The 24,834-nt window shown below is 40.2% G+C and overlaps 1 protein-coding gene across 4 annotated transcripts in view; it reads left to right on the forward strand.

Moving 5' to 3' along the window:
* Nucleotides 1-24,834, forward strand: part of Txlng (taxilin gamma) — a 48,895-nt gene that overhangs the window by 443 nt on the left and 23,618 nt on the right. For 3 of the 4 annotated variants that reach the window (XM_063279938.1, NM_001398782.1, NM_001037187.3), the window contains exons 2-3: nt 18,278-18,581; nt 22,524-22,615. In XM_063279938.1, coding sequence (XP_063136008.1) covers nt 18,278-18,581; nt 22,524-22,615 — 396 coding nt within the window. Of the gene's footprint in view, nt 1-870; nt 17,222-17,337; nt 18,582-22,523; nt 22,616-24,834 lie in introns of all 4 variants that reach the window. The other variant, XM_063279937.1, reaches the window with a different exon arrangement.

Consider the following 24,834-nt stretch of genomic DNA (forward strand, 5'->3'; position numbering starts at 1 on the left):
CCCTAGGCGGTAGGGGGCTGAGGGAGGACAGGGTGGCCCTGGGACTGAGAGGGTGAAGGGGTGCTAGGCAGGGGCGCCCCAGGTGTGACAGCCACGTGCGGCAGGCGCTGCCCCGGGTCGTCAGGTGTTGTGTCTCAGCCTGTGTGGTCACTGTGACTGGGACTCCGCTGTCCGAAGAGGTGGCGGTGTGGGGGTGGGGGCTTACCGGGGTACAGGATCGCCCTCCTGGTGTTGGGCAGGTGCGTAGGGCGCGCGCTGCGGGGTGCTCCCTGGCCTCAGAGCTGAGGCTGTTGCGCAGTAAGATAACAGCGCAGGAGTCGGGGCTGCCTTTCGCCCCTTCCCCCCTTCCCCTTGCCCCCGGCCCCCCGCGACACTGCGCCGGTGGCTACACGGAGGACGCCTCGGGGCTCTGGGGACTCATACCTGGGCTTAGTCTCTGGGCATCACTGACCTGCCATGAGTGTGAGGTTGGCGATGAGTTGGTGATGCTAGGGAACCAGCATCATCGTCTGGTAGCCGTCTCCCGGCTCCTATAACTACCCTCTCTTTTCTTTCTTTTTAATTTGGTAAGTGGAAACTTGAGTGCCTCCTGGGCTTCGGTTTTGGTCTTTCTTAATCTAGGAGAGGAGCTGGACCGCTGTTCCCCCTTGCCTTACTTGACTCATGTCAAGGAGTTTTCAGTGGCTCCTTGGATACAAGAAAATCGAGATCTCTTTCAGAATGGGAGAAATCCACTTGTTCTGGAGCTCAGTGGGTGGAGTTTTGACAACGATTGCACAACGAGTAGGGTACAGGGCTTTCGGGCCCAGGAACCAAGAACTGGAGTGTATGGTATTGAAAAGGTGTAAATTCCGTCCCTTTGCCTTGCAGGAGAACATACTGAAACCGCTTGACTTGTTGGACACCCTGCTTGACCACTGAGAGCTATTTAATATTACTTAATTATGTATTTGACTAATCTTAAAAGCCACTCCTGTATGAAGTTACGAAATAATATTTTTCTAATGCGATTCATGAACTTCAAAAGGGAGAACAAAGGTCTGGTTTACATTTGAGCAGTGTCAAGGATTGGCTTTTGGGGGCCTGTTTCTTTTCTCCCTCGTTTTTTTTTTGGGGGGGTTGTCCTGTAGCACTGACTGGCCTCATTTGACTATGTACCCCAAGTTTGTCTTGAACTTAGCATTTTCCTCTTGCCTTCGTTTCCTGAATGCTGAGATTACAGCAATGAGCCACCACTCTGGCCTGGGGTGCTTTTTTTCTCAGGTCGGGTATTTTCCTGTTACCTTCTGTCTCACAAAAGAAGGACCTACTGCTTGGAAGATGGGAAAAGAAGCCGTGGCCGAAGAGTTCTTTATGGATTCAACACTGTCACTTTGGACATTTATTCCCTGAGGGTGGGGAGCCAAACTCAGTGTTTGATTTCATAGGTTCCCCAGGGGAGAACTCTGATAAAAAGCCACTGCAATTGAGGACATAAGTTCCCTTTTATGCCACTGGAATAAGGACAAAAAGTCATTAAATTAGGAAGTAAGGTTTAATCAACTAGTATTTTAAACTACAAGGGTAAGAGGTAATGACTCTTGGAGTTCAGAGCTTTGATTAATGGCTGGATATGAATAGTCTTGTATGTCTGTTTTAATTTTACTACCTTTATATTTCTTTGTTCATGTTCTTTTGGGAAACTTTTGGTTTCTATCTAACTATAAAATGGAATAAAAATTAACCTTACTTTTTGAGTCATCAGTTGAAAACTGGGTGAATATCTTGTGTCTGTAAACATTAATTTTTAATTGCTCATTCATGATCTTCAGTTTATTGATTCTAGGTGAAGAACCTAATAAAGTACTCCTTTTTCCAACTTAACCTCTATATTTTTGTCTTTCAGGAAGCAGAAATGATGTTAAACAATTTCAGTTGTTTTTTTAAAGTATTGAAGGAATTGAGAAATGTGATTTCTTATTATTTATATTATAGGACTTGAAGGGAAGAAAAGTGGAGACAGGCTCTGTAGGTTCCTGGTTCAAATCATTTTTATTTTTCTGAGGTAGTGTCTGGCCTCCAAAGTGCTGTGCAAGTGAGATTACTACACTCACTTTTTCAAAAAAGAGACAGAATCTTGCTTTGTTCATCTGGCTGGCCTTGAACTCCTCCTGTGCTTAAGTGCCTAGTCACTCTTGACCTGCTCAGTTAATTATAGCATAGTTTCATAACTATATTCACTTGAACAGGCTCTTGAGGTGACTTTTCTCTTCTAAAGGTACTATTGCAGTATATTTTTAGGTGTCATTTGAGAAATTGCCTTAAAACTGCTGGTATTATAGACACTAACCACATGTAGAGATCTAATTTGCTTATTTTTTTAATACTAGGGATTGGGTGGTAGGGATTACAGGTTTGTACCATTGGGCCCAGCTTCAATTTGTTAAGGTTAAATAAAGTTTTAAACTTTCTTTTTCACTTATACTAGCCTAACTTCAAGAAGGCAGACAGACCTCTGTGAGTTCAAGCCCTGCCTAGACTACAAAGTGAGTTCTAGGACAGCCAGAGAAACCCTGTCTTCAAACACAAAACAGAACAAACAAACAAACACTAGTTATAAGGGTAAAGTACAGAGTTCTCATATTCCTGCTCACAAATACCCTTTCACTTATTTACATGTTGCAGTAATGTGTTACAATTTGTTAAGTTGTTCAGACACCACAGATACATTATTACCTACTAACCCCATCATGTTCAGGGTTCAGTACTGTTATATAATGTATGAATTTTGACAAGTATATAATAACATGTGTCTAGGGTAGCCTGTGCTCTAACTAGTCATCCTTCCCAACTGTTGACACCAACTGATTCCCCCACCCCCACCCCCCCACCCCCCGGGGTTGAGGACCGAATCCAGGGCCCCAGGGCCTTGCGTTTGCTAGGCAAGCGCTCTACCACTGAGCTAAATCCCCAACCCCCCAACTGATTTTTTTTAAACTTTGTTGATAATTATTTGTGTGTGTCTGTCTGTCAGTGTCAGTCATAATACGTGTATGGTGGTCAGAAGACAACATTTACCATATGTGTCCCTATAAATCAAACTCAGGTTGGCAGCAAGTGCCTTTACCCTCTGAGCTATTTTTGCCAGCCTGTGGTGTGTTGTTTTATGGGATAGTATTTCACCATATAGCCCAGGCTGTCTTAAAGTTCTGATTCTCACACCTTAGCCTCCTGAATGCAGGGATTACAGGCATGTGCCATCATATCATGTCAACTTGCCACTGTGTGTATGTGTTTATTAGCAGACAGAGTCTCACTATGTAGTTCAGAGTGTCTTCCAAACTGGTCATTTAACTGTCTTCATAGTTTAGTCCTTTCTAAAATGTCTCAGTGTTTTTGTTTTTAACTAAAGTTTTGCTTGGGAATGTTAATAGATGATTTATCACCATTGAATAAAACTCTACTGGACAGACCTTGGAGAGATGTCTCAGCCATTAAGAGGATAACTGCTCTTATAGAGAACCAGAGTTCAATTCCTAGCACTCATATTAGGTGACTTACAACTCCAACTTCAGGGAACTCTTTTTCTTTTTTTTTTTTTGTTTTTTGTTCTTTTTTTCGGAGCTGGGGACCGAACCCAGGGCCTTGCGCTTCCTAGGTAAGCGCTCTACCACTGAGCTAAATCCCCAGCCCCTCTTTTTTTTTTTTTAAGATTTATTTATTCTACATAAGTGCATTTGCTGTCTTCAGACACTCCAGAAGAGGCATCAGATCTCATTACAGAAGGTTGTGAGCCACCATGTGGTTGCTGGGAATTGAACTCAGGACTTGTGGAAGAGCAGTCAGTGCTCTTAACCACTGAGACATCTCTCCTTCAGGGACCTTTTAATGCCTCCATGGGTACCTGCACATACCCCCCACACATAAAGATAATTAAAAATAAAAATCTTGAACCATATTAAACTATTACTAAATTTGCTTCTAGATCTATAAACCATCTTGAAGACAAAAATATGTTTGGATTCACCTTAACCAAATCTTACATTTATATAGTGTCCTATCATTTTTATAGCATATTTGTAAATGCATTAATTCTTTTAGCATCACTCAGATGCTGTAGAGAAGGTTGGGCAGCTGACATTGCCCTCATTTACTGATGACACAGTGCTAGGTAAGGTCAGGTGATTTGCCCAAGGGATGAAGCTAAGTCTGGAACCCAATGCCCTTTCATCTATACTATGGTAATAAGTAGTGTAGCAGTGGGTAAATAGTATGGGTTTTAGAGTCAAGACTCTTGGCTCTCTGCCACTTAACAGCTCTGTAACCTTGGGCACATTTCTCATGGTACAAGCCTCGATTGGATTGTTGAGAAAGTGGGGTTGCTCCTCTCTACACCATATTAGCATTATTGTGAGGAGTGAGTTGATGTGACATTTGGCCTAGTGTGGAGTAATATAAGATTTTATATACTTTGGAAGGGATAGCATATGGTAGATGAGATTCTCTTGCTATTCTGGGTGCTATTCATTTTGTAATCCCTCTTCCAGGCTTTGTCCTCACTCCCATTCCCAGAATGTCTGTAAGAAAGCTGACAGGGCTCCGCAAGAGTACAGTTCAGAGAGGAATCATTTCTGTTCATTTTTTTCTCTTATTTGCCAAATGGATTAACTTCCATTTTTCTGGCATAGATAGTAATAAGTAAGTTGATCTAGTTACATTAATTTAACTATTGCCAAGGTTATATTTAAAAAATTATTTTTAATTATGTCTATGTATAGGGCTATGTGAGTGTCAGTGCTTGTGGAGGCCAGAAGAGGGCATTGAATTCCCTGGAGCTGAAGTGCCACCACATCCAGCTTCCTGTACATTTCTTAATTTTTCTTCAGAGCTGGGTAGCATTCCATTTTTAAAATATTCATTTTCCATTTCCAAAATTTCATTATCTATTCATCTGTTGATTGACAACTAAATTGATTCCAAGTCTTTGCTGCAGTGAATAAAGCAGTAATAAACATATACAAGTAATCTTCAAATTGATTTCCACAATGGCTGTATTAATTTTTACCCCACAAAATTTAACATCTACTCACAGTTGACCTGGATGTGATGGCAGAGACAGGCAGATCTCTGAATTGGAGGCGAGCCTGGTCTACATAGAGAGTTCCAGGATAGCCAGGGTTTCATAGTGAGACCCTGTCTCAAAACAAAACAAAATAAATTTGGACCACATTTTTATGATTCCTAGTTGAAGTACTGTTTCCACTTGCAACTAATTAAACTATTAGTTGTGAAAAAGGTACATAAAATAATCAGTGTATCCTACATTGTCAAAAATCTTTTTATTAGAATTTATTGTCTTGAGTGTTGATTTCTATATTGTATTTCCAAAGTGTCTAAAGAATGGTCTTTATTATCCCTTCTGTGAATAATAACTATTTATAACACTCATACATTTTTACCTATCTAATAGAAAGTCAAAGGAGAAAGGAGAGAAAGATAGAGCAGTAGTTTAGAAACACCTTTTCTTTTTCTGTGCCATACCATGCCAACCTCTCCATAGGGTCCCATACTAGCCTAGGCTGTCTGAAAACTCAGGATGTATGTAACCTTGTTAGCCTTAATCTTGTGGCAGTCCTGCTCCGCTGCTCTGGCTTCCCAAATTCTGGGATTATAGGCTTGAGTGACTACATACCATTAACAAGCACATTTCTCTAAAGATTGTTTGGATAGAAGTGTGGGCCTTGTTAAAAGTGAGAATATATGCTAAAAAATCTTTGTGTGTGTGTGTGTGTGTGTGTGTGTGTGTGTGTGTGTGTGTGTGTATACATACACGTGTGTGTATAAGTAGTTTTGCCATGACACAACGTGGATGTCACAAGACAGCTTGCAGAGTTGGTTGTCCATTTTTATTAGATTCCAGGTATCAGACTCAGATTGCTAGGCTTTGAGGCAAGTGCCTATATATCTCCTGGACCATCTCACAAAGCCGCAGGTAATGCTTTTGGTAAAATATCCTTTATTTAAATATTATATTTTTCTTTTTTTTTTTCCGGAGCTGGGGACAGAACCCAGGGCCTTGCGCTTGCTAGGCAAGCACTCTACCACTGAGCTAAATCCCCAACCCCTAAATATTATATTTTTTAGAGTTATTTATATTGTTTTGGTGAGGGTTCAGACAAGGACTCACTGTGTAATCTGGCCTCTAATTTACATAGATCCATTTGCCTTTGATCCTCTAGTGCTGGATCAAAGTGTGTACCACCATACCCATCTTTATTCATTCATCTATTTTTTTAAGATTTCTTATTTATTTTATTTATGAGTACACTGTAGCCATCTTCAGACACACTGGAAGAGGGCATCAAATCCCATTACAGATGATTGTGAGCCACCATGTGGTTGCTGGGAATTAAACTCAGGACTGCTGAGCCATCTCTCCAGCCCCCTCATCTGTTTATTTTATATGTTAGTGTTTTGCCTTTATGTATGTGTGCACTCATGTATGTGTGGGACAGAAGAGGACATTAGGCCCCTGCAAATGGAGTTAATGTTTATGAGCTGCCTTATGGCTCGATAGCCATTGTCTATATTCTATGGATCTTGGAGTTTTCCCCATTGCTCTTTTTTTTTTTTTTTTTTTTGAGATAGTCCTAGGTATAGCAGAAGATAACCTTGAACTTCTGGTCTTCCTATATTCATCTTCCAACTGTTGAAATTTCAAGTTACTATGCCTGGCACTTGTGCTCTCTTAACACATTTCTTGAGGATAATGAAGGTTAAAAATAAAAAATTAATGAAAAGACAAGAGAAGGAAAGAAAAGAAGTGAAAGAGAGAGATACATTGTTTCTCCTTTTTAGTTTGGAAAAGCAGCTGCTTTTTATTTTGAAGGAAGATCATTTGAGCTTAGCCATTTCGCAAATTGATACCAACCTTTATAACACTGCAAGACTGTCAAGAGAAGACAAAGTGGGAAACTGAAGGAGTGTAACTTCTAGATTACAAGACTGCCTCTCACATCAGCGCTCCTTGGCTCATGCTAAAGAAGCTGGCTATCATGTTTTTAAGAGGCTGATGGAAAGACCTATATGGCAAACAACCAAGGAAGGTCTTGGGCCAACTGCTCAAGAGGAACTGAGGCCTCAATCCAACAGCCCATATGCAATTGAACCCTGGCAACAGCTGTAAGAGTAAACTAGGAAATGAATCCTTCCCAGTCAAAGCTTCAGATAATTTCAGCCTATAGGACCCTGTAAAGGACCCAGTCAAGTCACACCCAGATTGCCAAACCATGGTAATTGAGATCATAAATAATTTAAGCTACTAAAGTTTTGTCGTAGTTGGCACAAAATCAGTTTTCCTTTTAAATAAATTAAACTTTAATTTTAATTTTTCTGGCATAATTTATAATATGGTAAATAATAGGTATAGCCCATGGCAACAAAAGTGTCTTGGTATTCTTAGTCACCACTGCCCACCCCAACCCCCCAGTGCTGGGATTAAAGGTATGCCACACAATGCCTGACTCTGTTTTTAATGGTTTTTAATTTACACTGATGTATTCATCTTGTACTGGATGTTTTTAGTTATTTATTTATTTTTCATATTTGATTAACCTTGGAGAGCTAATTCTTTTGGCAAGTGTATTCAAATTATTTCAAAGACTTTTTGTTGTTGGTGGTTTTTCAAGACAGGGTTTCTTTGTGCAGCCTTGGCTGTCCTGGAACTCCTAGAGATCTGCCTGCCTCTGCCTCCTAAGTCCTGGGCTAAAGGTGTGTGCTACCATTGCCTGGCTTTCTTCCTTTTTTAGAAAAATTGTGTATGTATTTGTTGTGTATTGCATGTGAGTATGTGTTTTGTGTATTTGGTACATGTGTATTGTGTGTGTTTGACCTTTTTTTAAAAGATTTATTTATTTAATGTATTGAGTACACTGTAGCTGTCTTCAGACACACCAGAAGAGGGCATCGGATTTCATTTACAGATGGTTGTGAGTCACCATGTGGTTGCTGGGAATTGAACTCATGACCTCTGGAAGAGCAGACAGTGCTCTTAACCTCTGAGCCATCTCTCCAGCCCCCAGCCCTCTTTTTCAAAGAGAATTTAAAATAATTTTTATGTTAGTGGGTTGTGTGGGTGTATGTGTAGGAGTGAGTGTGATTGATATAGAGGTCAGAGGACAGCTTAGAAGAATCCATTTTCTTCCACTATGGGTGATCCAGGGATCATCAAAATCAAGTTGTTAGGCTTGGCATCAATGCCTTTACCCACAGAGCTATCTCACTGGCTCTCAAATCTTATTTAGAATAGTGACATTCTTTTTTTTTTTTTTTTTTTTTAGTATTTTTTTAGAATTATTTATTTTATGTATATGAGTACACTGTAGCTGTCTTCAGACACACCAGAAGAGGGCATCGGATCCCATTACAGATGGTTGTGAGCCACCATGTGGTTGCTGGGATTTGAACTCAGGACCTCTGGAAGAGCAGTCAGTGCTCTTAACCTCTGAGCCATCTCTCCAGCCCCCGAATAGTGACATTCTTTTTGTCGTGTATGGATTGTCATTATTTATTTAGCTATGTTTTAGATTGTTTCCAGATTTTGCATGGTACAAAGTAGTGGTTTGGTGAATATCCTTTTGGATTCCAGTGAAAATATCTGTATCTGCTTGTAAATCAAGCAGAATTGCTAGGTGAAAGCGGATATGTATTCAGATGTTGGTAGAGATTGTTTACCTCTACAAACCTCAGAAATACTAATTTAGATATTTTGACAGTTTATTGATTGTCCTATTTGGGCACATTGGGATTTGTTTTATTTTTTTTTAATCTTTAAAATTTGGTAGGTATTAGCTGGGTGTGGTATAGCATACCTTTAATCCCAGAGGGAGGGGGTTGGGGATTTAGCTCAGTTGTAGAGTGCTTGCCTAGCAAGCGCAAGGCCCTGGGTCCTCAGCTCAAAAAAAAAAAAAAAAAAAAATCCCAGAGGGAGGCCGACCTTTGAGTTTGAGGCAATCCTTGTCTATAGAGTGAGTTCCAGGATAGCCAGAACTACACAGAGAAACCTTCTATCTCAAAAAACAAACAAATATTGGTAGGTAAAAGTCAATACCTTACTTTAATTAGAATTTAAATTTAAAGATCAATTTATTATTGTTTATGCATGTATGAATGTCGTGCATGTGTGGGAATCACGAGAATTTCTGGAAGTTGGCTGTCTCCTTCATGGGTTCAAAGAATTGAACTCAGGTTATTAGGCTTATGCAGCAAGTTCTTTTATCCACTGATAGATCTTGCAGGCCCATTCATTGGCATTTAAATATATGTTTATCATTTTATATGTGTGTGTGTGTGTGTATACACACCTACGTGAGTTTGTGTGCCTTCTGCTTGTGGGAGCAGTTGGAGGCGAGAAGACAATTGTTCTAGAGTTACAGGCAGTTGTGAGCTGCCCTGTGGGGGCTGGCAACTTCACCCAGGTCTTCTGAAAGAACAAGTGCTCCTAACCGTTGAACCATCTCTCCAACCCGCCTGACATTTTATTCATAATTCTTTTATTATGAGCAAGGTTGAAATGTTTTTCTCTATTGGACATTTTTAGTTTTTTAGTTGTGATATACCTATTCACAAGCCCTTGAAAACTAGGGCTTTCTGTGGCTTTTGGGTTAGTCTCAAGTTTTCAGTTACCATTTCGTGACTTGACTGTACATCCCTCCTCTCCGGGGTTGTTTGTGGTTGACACTTTTGATGATTCAGTTTTGCTTTACCTGCAGGTGTGTGAACACCACTTTGTCTCCCTCACTCCCTCCCACTCCCTCCTAATATGGTTTAGGCTATGTCCTAAATCATTTGTTTCCTTTACCAATTTTAAGTGACTCCAGTTTTAATATTTGTGTGGTTTATACTTAAACATTGTGCAATATAATTAGGAACTCTCAGATAAGTATTTCATGAGTAAAATATAAATTAAATATCACCAGTCATTTTATATTTTGAGAGGAATAATTTTTTAAAATTTATTTTGTGTTCAGAAGTTGACATCAAATAATATCTGTGATATTCTTCTATCTATCTATCTATCTATCTATCTATCTATCTATCTATCTATCTATCTATCTATCCTCTTTATGTAGCCCTGCCTGTCCTAGAACTCACTTTGTAGACCAGGCTAGTCTCAAACCCCCAGTGTTGGGATTAAAGGTATTTGATATTATGCCTCACTGGAACCTTAATTTTTGAGACAGGTCTCTCATTGAATCTGGAGCTCATCAATTCAACTAAGCCATCTGGCCAGTGAGGTCTTAAAGGTCTGCTTTTTTCTCTCCTCCCACCCCTGATCTCTAGTGTCCATCCCTGTTCCTATTGAATGTGGGTGCCAGGAATCTGAACACAGGTCCTCCTATTCATGCAGCAGATATCTTACTGACTGAATCACCTCCCTACTTCCTAATGTGTTGTCTTGTGAAGAATATAGGTATAATCTGGGTGTCGTGTGCATTATAATCCCAACACTTTGAAACCTGAGGCAAAGAGGGTTATAATAAATTTAAGGTCACCTGGTATATATAGTGTATCCTTGTCTCAAAAGACAAAAACTGACAAAATAAGCAAAAAATTGGCATAAAAATTATACAGATATATACACCAAAATTTAATAAATACTAGTACATAGTAGCTATCATTTGATGTGTTAAAAGTAAAAGCCATTTCATTTTGTTGTTCTGTTCTAACACAGAAAAACCTGGAATTGTTAAAGCATCGATGCTGGGTTTGGTGGTGTACCCCCGTAAAACCCTGTGTTTAAGAAGCAGAGACACATTGATCTCTGTGAGCTCAAGGCCACAGAGGGCCACATAGTAAGAACCTGCCCCACAAAAGGAGACACTTAGTTGGATTTTACACTTTCTAAAATATTTGAGTGGGGTGGGCTTTTTTCTGGGAGGGGGAAGGGATAGTGGTGCATTTTGTTTGGTCTCTGGAAACTAGATATGCATGTAGAGGGCGTTGGATCCAGTCCCTAGAACTGGAGTTAGACAGTTGTGGGTTCTGAGAATGGAACCTGGGTCCTAGGGAAGAGCAGCCAGTGCTCTTAACTGCTAGGCCATCTCTCCAGATCCCTAATTTTTTTTAAAGACAAGTGTCCTGGTATACAGCTGAGTAGCTTGGAATTAATTAACTTTGTAGTCCAGTCTAGGCTACTCAGATTCAAAGTGATCTTGTTTCCCTCAGCTTCCTGGGTGCTAGGATGGTAGGCATAAACTACCATGCCTAGGAGCTTTGTTTTTAACATTTATTTTTAACATTTTCATTTATTTTTTAATTTTTTTTATTTCTCATGTGTCCATGTGTGTGAATATCCATATGCCATAACACACAAGTGGAAGTCAGAGAACAACTTAGGAGAATTGGTTCTTTCTTTTACCATGTGGATTCTGGAGATTGAACCCAGGTTGTCACTTGGAAACAAACACCTTTACTTAATCTTTTTTTTAAAAATATTTATTTATTATATATAAGTACATTATAGTTGTCATCACTCACACACACACACACACACACACACACACACACACACACCAGAAGAGGGCATCAGATCTCATTACAGATGGTTGTGAGCCACCATGTGGTTGCTGGGATTTGAACTCAGGACCTCTGGAAGAGCAGTCAGTGCTCTTAACCACTGAGCCATCTCTCCAGCCCAATCTTTTTTTTTAAAGATTTATTTATTTATTATATATATAAGTACACTGTAGCTGTCTTCTGATACACCAGAGCTGTCTTCTGATACACCAGAAGAGGGCATTGAATCTCTTTACAGGTGGTTGTGAGCCACCATGTGGTTGCTGGGAATTGAACTCATGACCTCTGGAAAAGCAGTTGGGTGCTCTTAACCACTGAGCCATCTCTCCAGCCCCCCTTTACTTAATCTTAACCTTACGTAGCTGATTGGTCTTAAATATTTAAAGTTGATCTGCCTAAGCCTCCCAAATGGTTCAGTGCAGATGTCCACTATAATGCTGTGCAGAAATAACCATTTTAAAAATAATTTCCTTTCAACATTTTATTGTGCTTATATATATTTATATATGAACATCCATATATAATGTGTATAAAATATAAGACATACTCTTTTGTGTTTTTATTTTATAAGATTTATGTATATGAGTACACTGTAGCTGTCTTCAGACACACCAGAAGAGGGCATCAGATCCCATTACAGATGATTGTGAGCCACCATATGGTTGCTGGGAATTGAACTCAGGACCTCTGGAAGAGCAGTCAGTGCTCTTAACACCTCTCCTGCCCCTTGTGATTTTTTTTTTAATCTTGGTATTAGGATTTGAACCCAAGTCCTTGCACATAGTAAACCAAGTGTACTACCACCAAGCTATATCATGCCCATCATTTGTCTTTTAAGTATTATTTTCAGATCATCTCCATTATTTTTGATTTTTGTTGTTTGAGTCAAGTTCTCATTGTATGTCTTCTAAGTGCTGAGATTACAGCTCTGTGCCACCATGTTCAGTTTCTCTTTATTACTAAGTAGACTATGCTAAGACAGCTAGGACACAGTACAAAGATGTTTGTTTAGAAGTAGATAGAGGATAATTACAAAGTAGTCAGTTGTTGAGGTTACAAGCATGGACTGAGAAACTTAAATTGCTAGGGTTCAAATCTTTGACCTGCAATATACAGTGACTTTTGGCCATCCACTTTGCCAGGCCACTGTTTGTTTATCTGTGTAAGAAGTGATCAAACTTTCGTCCTGACCTTGTGTAGACGAAGTTGGTTACTAGGAGGTGCTTACCACGGTCCACGGTTGTAGTATTCACTATGTTAGCTGCTATAGCTCTAGGCCACATGGAAGAAAACACCTAGAATGCCCAGGAGACAGGAAGAAAGCAAGTTCCTTTTATGTTTTATTTTAAATATGGGGTCTTATGTATCTAAGTTGACCTCGAACTCCTGATCTTCCTGTTTTCAACTCCCAAGTGGCAGGCATGTATGGACCTTCATGCGAAGTTTAAAACAGTCCCAGGAACCTAACCCAGGACTTCCTACAAACTTAGCTACAACCCCAGCCTCTGAAGTAAGAAAATTCATTGACTACATGATCCAGAATACTCTTGAAAAATAAGAAGGACTAGAAAATCATTCACTTGTTGGCATAAAAATTTGTTTCCTATTTAATGGTCTAGTATAGAAGCTGAAGAACACTGGTAAGTAGAAAATGCACTTGCTAGTTCAGTAACATGTGTTGATTTCAACCTTAGTGGAACTAGGCTTATTCAAAACCAGAAAGTAAGTTGTCTTCCATTAGCAAATAGGAAAAAAACCACCACAATACTATTGCATCTAAATTAGTTACTAGGAGACAAGGGAGAGATAATCCTGCCTTGTTTAAAACAATAATAGTGGCACATCTTTGATATCACAGGAATTTAGAGATAGAAGTAGCTACAAATATTAAAAAATCACTGGGCAGTGGTAGCGTAGCACTCAGGTGGCAGAGGCAGGGGATCTCTGAGTTTGAGACCAACCTGGTCTACAGAGTAAGTGTCTTTTTCTTTTTTTCTTTTTTTTCTTTTTTTTCTTTTTTTTCTTTTTTTTTTAGTATAGAATAGAGTTTATTTGGGGGCTTAGAAAGGGGAACTGAGAAGGTCGTAGAAGCAGAGAAAGAAAGGAGACAGAAAGAGAAGAGGCCGGCAGGAATACATGGAGAGAGAGGGGGGAATGGGAGAGGGAGAAAGGGACCCCATTCTTTAATTTAAATAATTTAAATGCCCATTAATTGGCAAATGGATTAATAAAATGTGGTTTGTGTCTGCAGTAAAGTAGTGCTCAGCCCGCATAAAGGAAATACTAATAGGTGCTGCAGCTTGGAATACGCACATGTTAAATGAAAGAAGTCAGAAAGGACTGTGGACTTGGACTCCACTTACAGAAAATGTCCAGAATAGACTATATAAATAGAGAAAGTGTAGGAAAGAGGATTGATTACCTAGGCTTGGGGTTAGTGGGGAAGGTAAAAGACTGATAACTAAAAAGTATAAGGGATTTGTTGTTACTTTTGCTGCTGCTGCTGCTGCTGCTGCTGTTTGTTTGCTTTCCGTCTTTTTTTGAGGAAGTATTTCTTGTAGTTCAGGGTGGCCTTGAACTCCTGACCTTCTACTTCCATTTTCCTTATACTGGGATTATACATTTGTGCTACCACACTGGGCTCAATGTCTCTAAAAGTCCATCTTCGCTACAGATTGAAAAGGAATAACACCACAACGTGTTTATAAAGACACTTTGAATTGTCTTCATATTTTCCTAAGTGCTGTTCTCAAAGGTGCTCAAGCCTCTACTCAGTTGGGATTGCTGGGGGGAGGAGGAGGAGGAGAGAGAGGACATGGCAAAAACAAAGGGGCTTCTCAGAGCAAGCTTCTGACTCAAGGCCATAGCTAGCCTCAGGTGGAGTCAGGATCAGAGGGAGTACAGTAATGGGAAGGCAGGACTCCCAACAGAATTGCAGAGGACCTAGGTTTGGTTCCCAGTACCACACGACAGCTCACAACCATCTGGTTTGATATTCTCTTACAACTTGTCATGGGACTCTGCCAGCTCAGCTTGTTCCACTGTTCATCTCCCTCAGTAGTCAGCAACATACAAGCCACCTCTCCATACTTCATAGTTGGCTCCCCTGCAGTGGGCTTACTATTTTGGGCTAGATTTTGTGAAGTTCCATTGTCTTATGGTTTCATGGCTGTGAAGAGACACCACAACTGAGGCTGGCTTACAATTTCAGGGGTTCAGTCCATTATTGTCAGGGTGGGAAGCATGGCAGACTGCAGGAAGGCATAATACTGGAGAAGCCAAGAGTTCTCTACATCTTGACATACAGACAGCAGGAGAAGACTGTGCTACGCAATAGTGACACATATTCTTCAACAAGACCACACCTACTCCAACCAGGCTCTACCTCCTAAGAGTGCCACCCTGTGGCTGAGCATTTAAACATGTGAGTGTAAGAAGGCCATACCTATTCAAACCACCATACCATGGGACCTTGACCTAGTGCTCCATCTCAGCCATGGTGCACACCAGCTGCTCCTTACACTTAGGTACCTGCTTCTTTCAGCATTATAGCTGCTTTTCATAGGAACGGATTTTTAATTTCCTTAGGGAAAAAGATTTGTTTCTTATAACTCTTTAAGTAAGCTGGTTATGGTGACACATGCCTTTAATCCCCAAACTCAGGTGACAAATGCAGGGAGATCTCTGAGTTCAAGATCACCTGGTATATGTAGTGAGTTCCAGGACAGTCAGGCTACATAATGAGACCCTGACTCAATAAAACAAAACCAAATAAGTAGTTTGTAGTGTGTGTGTGTGGGGGGGGGGGATGTGTGAGAATGAGAGATAGAGAGAGCGAGAGTGCACATACCTATAGAAACCAGAAGAAGGTACAGATCCTCTGTAGGTGGAGTAGCAGGTAGTTGTGAACTATCTGCCATGGGTTCTAGAGGCAGAACTCAGGTCATTTGAAAGAGCAGCACATACTCAATAATTGTTGAGCCATATCTCTAGCTCCTCGTTGTAAAACTCCTCTCATCCCCAAACAGGATCTCATCTCATTACATAGTCCTCCAGAGTGCTGGGATTAAAGGGGAGTACTACCACACCTAGCATACTTGTGCAACTTTTAACAAACTTTGAAGTTCAGAAAAGTACAAAAATTATGAACACTTGGACTTGATAAATTTTTTTCTGTTGCTATGTTTATTGGATAGTTTATGTATTTACATTTCAAATATCCCCTTCCCTGGTTCCCCCCTCTCCCATCCCCTTCTTCCCCTGCTTCTCTGAGGATGCTCCCCCACCCACTCCTACCTCAATACCCTGGCTTTCCCCTGCACTGGAGAAAAGAGCTTTCACAGGACCAAGGCCCTCTCCTCCCATTGATGCCAGACAATGCCATCCTCTGCTACATATGTGGCTGGATCCATGGGTCCCCAAATGTGTACTCATTGGTTGGTGGTTTAGTCTCTGGGAGCTCTGGGATGTCTGGTTGGTTGATATAGTTGTTCTTCCTACTCCCTCAGTCCTTTCTCTAACTCTTCCATTACTGTCTCCAGTCTCAGTCCTATGGTTAGCTGCAAGCATCTTAATCTGTATCAGTAAGGCTCTGACAGAGCCTCTCAGGAAGGCTTTCGTCCATATCAGGTTCTTGTCAGCAAGCACTTCTTGGCATCAGTGACTGGGTTTGGTGGCTGCATATTGGATGGATCCCCAGGTAGGGCAGTCTCTGGATGGCCTTTCCTTCAGTCCCAGCTTCATTCTTCGTCCCTGTATTTCCTACTGTGAGTATTTTGTTCCCCCTTCTAAGAAGGGCTGATGCATCCACATTTTTAGGAAGTGAACATCTGTGCTATCCCATCTATGTCAACAAATATTACCAAAAATCTAGGAAGCTCATCCAATGGCTTATTTCTAGTAATATCTATTCACCTAGCTTCTTTTTATGTATAAATTGCTCCCTTCAGTAAGTATTCTTTGAAGCCTTCCTCTTGACGTTAAGTCTCTGGAAGCCATGCTTCCACATATGTGTTTGCATTGTGTTCATTTTCATGGCTCAGTGCTCTGAACATACTGCAATTGATAATTCTTCTATTCAGTTGATTTAGTTTTAGGACCACTCCAAGTAGTGCTGCTTTAAACATATTTTGGCCTTTCAGTGCACCTATGTTCACACTTGGGCGAAATCCTAGGAGTGGAATTAAGTGGGTTAGAAGCTATCCATATTGCCAAAGAATTGCAGTGCCAATTTGTTCTCCAGAGAACATTGTCACTGGCCTGCAATTCCAACACTTGGGGCGTTGTATCTGGAAGACTAGGAGTTCAAGGCCTTTTTGGAGATATAGTCCATGCTAGGCCAGCTTGAGTTACACATGACCCTGTCTTAAGAGGAAAACAGCACCATAAAAGCACAGAAATTGATTTATATCAATCGTAGATCATACAAGATAAGTAGTAGTGACCTTAATGTCTTCATTCCTGTCTACACCGACCCTTCAATTTTTAGTTCTTCAGTTTGGATATGCTACAATTTGAAATACATTTTATTTTATTTTAATTGTGTGTGTGTGTGTGTGTGTGTGTGTGTGTGTGTGTGTATAGGTATGTACATGTAAGGGCGCTGCCTCTGAGCTATGCATAACATGACCCTGCCTTGAATAAAGATATGATAAAAGAATATAAGGTGGGGTTGGGGATTTAGCTCAGTGGTAGAGCGCTTGCCTAGGAGGCGCAAGGCCCTGGGTTCGATCCCCAGCTCCGAAAAAAAGAACCAAAAAAAAAAAAAAAAAAGAATATAAGGTAAAAACAATGATTGAAGGGAGAAGAAAAGCAGAGTAAATTCCCTTTTGGTTTGTTTTTTATGGATGCTTCCATATTAGTGATAGAGCCATTTAACATACCTGTCTCAATTCCTAGGGTATAAATGATAGAAGTTCATTATTTATCCACCTAATGTTCCAGTGTGTGTTTTTTTGCAGGGAGAATGGCTTTCCTGTATGTGCATGGAATTTGAGCTAGGCCGCTTGTGTCCTCTGACCCCGCCATCTTACAGCACCTTGGTGACCTCGTATTTAACCAGAGTGGGGAAGAGATGGAGGACCAAGACCATGTCCTTCTAAGAATAAAAATCTGATTGCTAAAGTGACACTCACAGCCTGGACTAACATGGAGGTCAACAGACTGGGGGATATATAAGTGGCAGCCTGGATGCTGCCACATGTCCCTCAGTTCCTACTGCACTAGATACTTTGGGAGATAGTTTTTGGTGGATAGCCACCTAGTGAGCTAGCTGCACTGTCCTGTCATCTTTAAGATAACAGGATAGTTAGCATTTTGCACCTCGGGACAGTGCACTGTTTAAAAGACATTAATTATGTTTAAATCATGAATTTTATGGGGAATAAGTTTAGATTTATTACTAACTGGCATTCTTGCCTCCTTTGGTAGTGCATGTATATTTAGGCTTAGTTTTAGCTTTAGCTGTTGGCAGTGCTATGGATGAGACCCAAGGGCTCTTGAAGCAAAGCACTGCTACCTCAGAGTATGCCCAGCTGCTTTTCTTTAATAGCCTCATGTTTAACAGTTTAGATCATGTCTCAGTGAAACTCAAACGCTCCCTTATTTACATGGAAAACGCAAACCACTGAGTAGAAGAACCATTAAGCTATGGCATGCCATTGATTATAAATATTGATTCCAGTCAATTTAACTCTTTCCATCTTTCTCCTCTTTCCTCCAGTTTGAAATTGGTACAATGGAAGAAGCTAGAATTTGTGAGTTAGGAGTAAAAGCAGACATGGTATGTAAGTCTCAAGCAAATGATATTCTTCAGCATCAAGACTCCAGTTGTGGTGGTACAACTAAGAAGCATTCACTGGAAGGGGATGAAGGCAGTGACTTTGTAACGAACACCAGAAATTTGGTGAGCTCAGTATTCTGTACCCAGGAGACAAGAGAAGAAATTCCTGGACGAGAAGCTCGAACAGGTCCTCCTGATGGCCAGCAAGATTCAGAGTGCAGCAGGAACAAAGAGAAGACCTTAGGTAATAAGTCTGGTCATTAGTTGCATGTTTCACCTATTGGTCATTTTATTCCCATTGTGTCCCACACAGGTGATCATGAACACTGCTAGGTTGGTTATGCTTAACTAAAACACCTGTTATGGGCCAGTGAGGTAGCCGGGTGGGTGGAGGTACTTGGTGATAAGCCCTGGGATCCCTGGGACCCACAATTGTCAAACACAACTGCTACAAGTTGTCTTCTAACATCCACACATGTACTGTGACACACACACACACACACACACACACACACACACACACACACACACACACACACAGAGTCAGTATAAAACCCCTGTTACCTCAGGATAGTCAGCTTGCTTGCTGCAGTTAAGTACAGGAGGTGGAAAGAATAGGAGGCTTAGTTATTTCTCTATATAATCAGAATCAACTCTTGATAAAATTTGAGGATAGAGTGGCATTTGACTTGCATTATTTGCATCTTTACTAGGCTGATCAAAAAGTATGGGGAAATCAGTTTAAGACTAGACATTCCAGCACTCAGAAAACAGAGGCAGGTAGATTTCTGTGAGTTTGAGGCCAGCCTGATCTAGAGTTCCAGAACAGCCAGGGATACACTGAGAAACCCTGTCTTGAAAAATAAAACAATAAAAAAGGACCAGACATAAAATTCTATAGGCAGTATGTTAACTGTATTTCAGAAACTATACTTCAGGTTTCAAAGGTATTTTTTGCTTTCTTCTACATAGCTTGTGATTTAGATAAAAAATTGTGATGTGCTTAATCTTTTTTGGTTTTTTGAGACAAGGACTTCATATAGTTTGGACTGACTTCAAACTTTGTATCACTGAGGCTGGCTTTTAACTCCTAATCCTCTTGACTTAACTCCCAAGTGCATCAAGGCATGCGTGCCTGGCTGAACGTTAAACTGTGTGTTGTTTATTGTGTCATTGTCCTCCATGCCAAGGATTGAACCTCATGCATGCTAGGCATCTTGTAATATGCTGAATCTCAGGAAGATTGCAATCTCCTTTGAGTCTCACTGGTTACCCCTTAATTTTTTTTGAAGGTCTCACTATGTAGACCTGGCTGGCCTGTAATTTGCTATGTAGACCAGGCTGCCTCAAACTTATAGATAACCACCTATTTCTGCCTCCTAAGTGCTACAGTTAAGTTTTCCACCACATAATTTACATCCATAAGAGGTGTTTGTTTTTGTTTTGAGATGGCCTCACTATGCCCTGGCTGATGTGAAATTTAGTATGTAAACTAAGCTGGCCTTGATCTTCCCTAAGGTTTGCCACCACACTCAGCTCTGTAGGTGTTTATATGTTTAGAGTTACCTTTCTGTTGGGAAGGGGTTTTCTTTTTTGTTTTGTTGTTTTGAGACAAGGTCTTGTATGTAGCCCAGGCTAACCTTGAACTCAGTCTGTAACCAAAGATGACTCTGACCTGAATCTTTTGTCTTAACCTCCCAAGTCAAATTGTGGCTATAAGTGCATGCCACCATAGCTTGCCTGTGTTTCCTTTCTTATTAACATACTCTCCTTTAAAATGTAAAAGTTAAGGAATATGAAAAGTAATTTTAATTCCTTAGAAATGGCACCTTTCCTAAATCAGTACTCGCTATATGAACAAGCAATTCAGCAATTCTGTTTCTAGGCATATATACTCAAGAAGATTAAAAACTTGTATACACAGAAGTTTGTAGACAATGTCAATCTATATGATCCAATACTGCTTAGCATAGGAGGGAAGGGAGCATTGGTACAGTCTTCATGGAGGAATATAGCAAACTGTTTTGCATTGTAAAAGGAGCCAGACTCAAAATGCTCTGTATTGTATATATTCTCTTGTATGAGACATCCAGAATTGTGAAAGTTGTGGAGACAGAAGGTAGATTTGTGGTTGCCAGAGCTGAGGTAGATAGAGGTGCAAGGAGTAACCCTTACTGGGTATGGTTTGTTTTAGGGGTAATAAAAACACTTACCAATTAGATAGTTGTCATGATTGTACAACCTTGTGAATATACTAAATTGTATATTTTTTTCATTTCTTAGCTTTTCTCTAGACAAAATTATATATTTTGAAAGTGAATTTTATGCAGGTGAATAGTACACTTACCATTCCAGCTTCTCTGGAGGCTGAGGCAAGAGGATTGTTTGAGCCTAGGAGTTCGAGACCAACCTGGGCAGAGTTTCTCTAAAAACAAAAAATTAAATTCAAAGTAAAATTGTTAAAGATTTATTTTATGTGAGTACAGTGTCTTCAGACACACCAGAAGAGGGCATCGGATCCCAGTACAAATGGTTGTGAGCCACCATGTGGTTGCTGGGAATTGAACTCAGGACCTCTGGAAGAGCAGTCAGTGTTAACTGCTAAGCCATCTCTCCAGCCCTTTTTCTTTTTTAAATTAAAAGTAAATTAAAAGTGAATTGTATGCAAATTATGTTTCACATAAATAAGTTCTAGCACTGAAAACAAACAAACGTAGGACAAAAGTGTTAGAGTTTACAAATTCTCACAATGATATTATTAGTTTTGGGCCAAATGGCTTTTGGGTTTTACTAATAAAATTTTATGTGGATAGAAAAGTTTTCTCATTTTTTTTTAGAGGTAGACAAAGGCATCTTACTCTGTTGGGATCTTTCATAGGCTCAAACCACCACTGTGCTCACATTAAAAAGTATTCAGTTTTGAGGTCATTCTGGTTTCTTCTCCCCATGAGAATCTGTATACCAGTCACTGATGAGATAGCTCATTTGTAAGAGTGAACATTTTTTTTTCTTTTTTCTTTTTTTCGGAGCTGGGGACCGAACCCAGGGCCTTGCGCTTCCTAGTCAAGCGCTCTACCACTGAGCTAAATCCCCAGCCCCAAGAGTGAACATTTTTAAAAGTGAAAATGGTGTCTTGGGGCTGGTGAAATGGCTCAGTGGTTCAAACTAATGCAGATGATCCAGGTTTGGTTCCCAGCACATCTGTAACTCCAGTTCCAGGGAATCAGACACACTCTTCTGGCCTCTGTGGGCACTAGGTACACATGTCATGCACATACACACAGGCAAAACACTTACATACACAAAAGCAAATCAAAAGAAAGAAAGAAGGAAAGAAAGAAAGAAAAAAGAAAAGAAAAGAAAAAGAAAATGGTTATTATTTTTTTTTAAAGCCAGGCATAGTGGCATACACCTTTATCAGTCAGTACTCAGGAGGCAGAGGCAGGTGAGTTCAGGGCCAACCTGGTCTATTACATAATGAGTTCCAGGACAGCCAGGGCTATTGAGAAACCACTCCACAAAAGTAAAAATTAAAAAATAAAAATATCACCCAAAAATATTCTTTGCCCCCCTTTTTTTTTTTGGAGCTGGGGACTGAACCCAGGGCCTTGCACTTGCTAGGCAAGCGCTCTACCACTGAGCTAAATCCCCAACCCCATCTTTGTCATTTTGAATCTGCCATTTGTCTTAGCATAGACACCTAATGGTTAGACAGGAGAATATTTAGCTCTTCCATAAGGATTCTTAGCTGGCAGTGCTAGTGAGTGTAGAAATCCAGGATGGGAATGGAAGAGGAACAGAGGAGGGTCTGTCAATCCAGAATGTAAAAGTAGCTCCTCACCTTCCTGAGAATTCAACCCAGGCCACAGTAACCAACTGTTGTTCCACTTAGCTGTGTCACTAAAGAGTTTGTTTGATTTGGCTGTGGTTTTCTGATACAGGGTCTCACTCTGTGGCCCAGGATGGATGGTCTTGAACTTGAGGATCTTTTGCATGTCCCAAGTAATGGTTTAAGAAAACACACCCAGCTCAAATACAAAATTGAACTGGCAAATACCATTATTTCTTGTCGTAGGTAGAAATTATTTTGTTCTGAGATTAGAACATGGGAAGTATTGGTGACTTCAGAGGTCATATTTTCTCTTATTATTATTCAGGACTTATTTCTTACCTTGTTAATCATTAGGAAAAGAAGTTTTATTACTGATGCAAGCGCTAAACACCCTTTCAACCCCAGAGGAAAAGCTGGCGGCTCTGTGTAAGAAATATGCTGATCTCGTGAGTATTCAATCATAACTTTAAGGGCCATAAAATATAACAATATTATGTGTGCTCGATAAGCTTTTTAAAATATAATTTTGATATAGCTTAAAATGCAAAATATTTTATTCAAAAATTGGAAGAGAGAATCTGATCTATTGGTCTTTCATGGTTTTCATGATTCTGTTTATTGATTGATTGATTGATTGATTGATTCTTGGTTTTTACAGATAAATTCTTGCCATGTACCTTGGCAGGCCTAGAACTTGCTATGTAGACCAAGTTGGGATTAAATAACTCCTAGAAGTTAGCCTGTCTCTGCCTCTGCTTTCCAGTGCTAGGAATTAAAGGTATATGCCAGCATATCCAACTGATTTTTCTAGCACGTAGAGAACAGCATAGTGCTAAGCTGTGGTGTAGACTGTTTCCTTTCCTTTGTATTTGAGACAGAGTCTGGTTTTATTGTAGATGTAGTCTTCAGCTTCTGGGCTCCTCTGATCCTCTTGCCTGAGTCTTAATATTAATAGTTAAAATTATAAGCATATACCATTGTACCTAGCTAGAATAAATTTTGTAAAATTCAGTGTTAGGAATTATTTATTTAGAGAGTGTTTGCGTGTGTGTTTGTGTGTTTGTATGCACATGCGTGCATGCATGTACCCACATACGTGTGTGTGCCATGTGCCTATAGTGCACCTGCATGTATGAAGCTTGGGTTTCATTCCCAGCACTGTATAAAACAATATTGTAGTGCACACCTGTACTCCCAGGACTTGAGGGGTAGAGGCAGGATTAGCAGTTCAGTGTCATAGTGTCATAGGCAGTTTGAGACCAGCCAGCCTGAGATATAAGACCTTGTTTCAATAAAAATCTTTTGAGATAATATTTAGATTTGTTAATAGTTAATATTTTCCTAACTTTGGAAGAAAAGATCTAGTTTTCTTTTGTTTTTGTTATTGTTTGAGATAGAGTCTTATGTAGCCTTAATTGTTGTGGAACTTGCTATATGGACTAAGCTGGGCTTGGATAACTCCTTCTGTAACCCATTAGTTGAGATAGTAAGTGGTAAGGCTCTCATCCTCTCCCCTTATATGTGGGGGTGGTGCTGGGGGAATGATACAACTGTGGCAAAAAAAAGTTAGTGGAAGGTCACTGGGTCTTTCCATCTTACTGTCTTGAGAGGGTTTTTTTTTTTTACTAAAGTTGAAACTAGTGGTCCTTATAACACACACATCTCTCCCCCAAATGACACAGGGATAACATGTATTTATATAACTATGCCTGGCTTTTTTTTTTTTAATTTTTTTTATTTATTCATTTATTATATATAAGTACACTGTAGCTGTCTTCAGATACACCAGAAGAGGGCATCAGATCTCTTTACAGATGGTTGTGAGCCACCATGTGGTTGCTGGGAATTGAACTCATGACCTCTGGAAGAGCAGTCGGGTGCTCTTAACCGCTGAGCCATCTCTCCAGCCCTATGCCTGGCTTTTTATATAGGTATTGGGGATTTGAACTCATATACTCAAGCTTGTCCAGAAAGCAATCCACTGAGTACCTTTGGGATGGGTCTCTTACACCGTTAAAAAGCATTATCAAAATACACAAGTTGGGCTCAACAGTAGACTGCGTACTGCTCTGGCAGAGGACCTGGCTTGGATTCCTAGCACAGGTCCCTCAGAACTGCCTGGAATTCCAGTTTTAGTATTGGGTCTGATGCCCTTTCTGACCCTAGTGGGCTCCTGCATTCTTGTGCAGGAACTCATACACCCACTCAAGCATGCATAGAGACACACAAAATTAAATAGTTTTAAAAGAATTAAAACAAATTGTCTAGGTTTGGTAGTTCACATTTGTAATTCCAACACTTCGAAGGCTGAGGCCAGAGGATTGCTGTGAGTTTCAGGTCAGCCTGGGATATACAACAAGACTTTGTCTGAAAAAAACAAAACAAAACAGGAAAAAAAAATGGGCCAGCAAGATGACTGAGTTGGGGGCTGGAGAGACGGCTAAGCAGTCTCTGCTGCTCTTCCAGAGGTCCCGAGTTCAAATCCCAGGAATCACATGGTGGCTCTCAAACATCTGTGATGAGATCTGGGGCCCTCTTCTGGTGTGTCTGAAGACAGTGGCAGTGCACTCACATACATAAAATAAATAAATAAATGTTTACTAAAAAGATGACGGAACTAGTAAGGGACTTATTGCCAAGCCTGATGGCCTGAGTTGGATTGCTA

Source organism: Rattus norvegicus, chromosome X (genome assembly GCF_036323735.1).
Source record: "Rattus norvegicus strain BN/NHsdMcwi chromosome X, GRCr8, whole genome shotgun sequence".
Taxonomy (NCBI): Eukaryota; Metazoa; Chordata; class Mammalia; order Rodentia; family Muridae; genus Rattus; species Rattus norvegicus.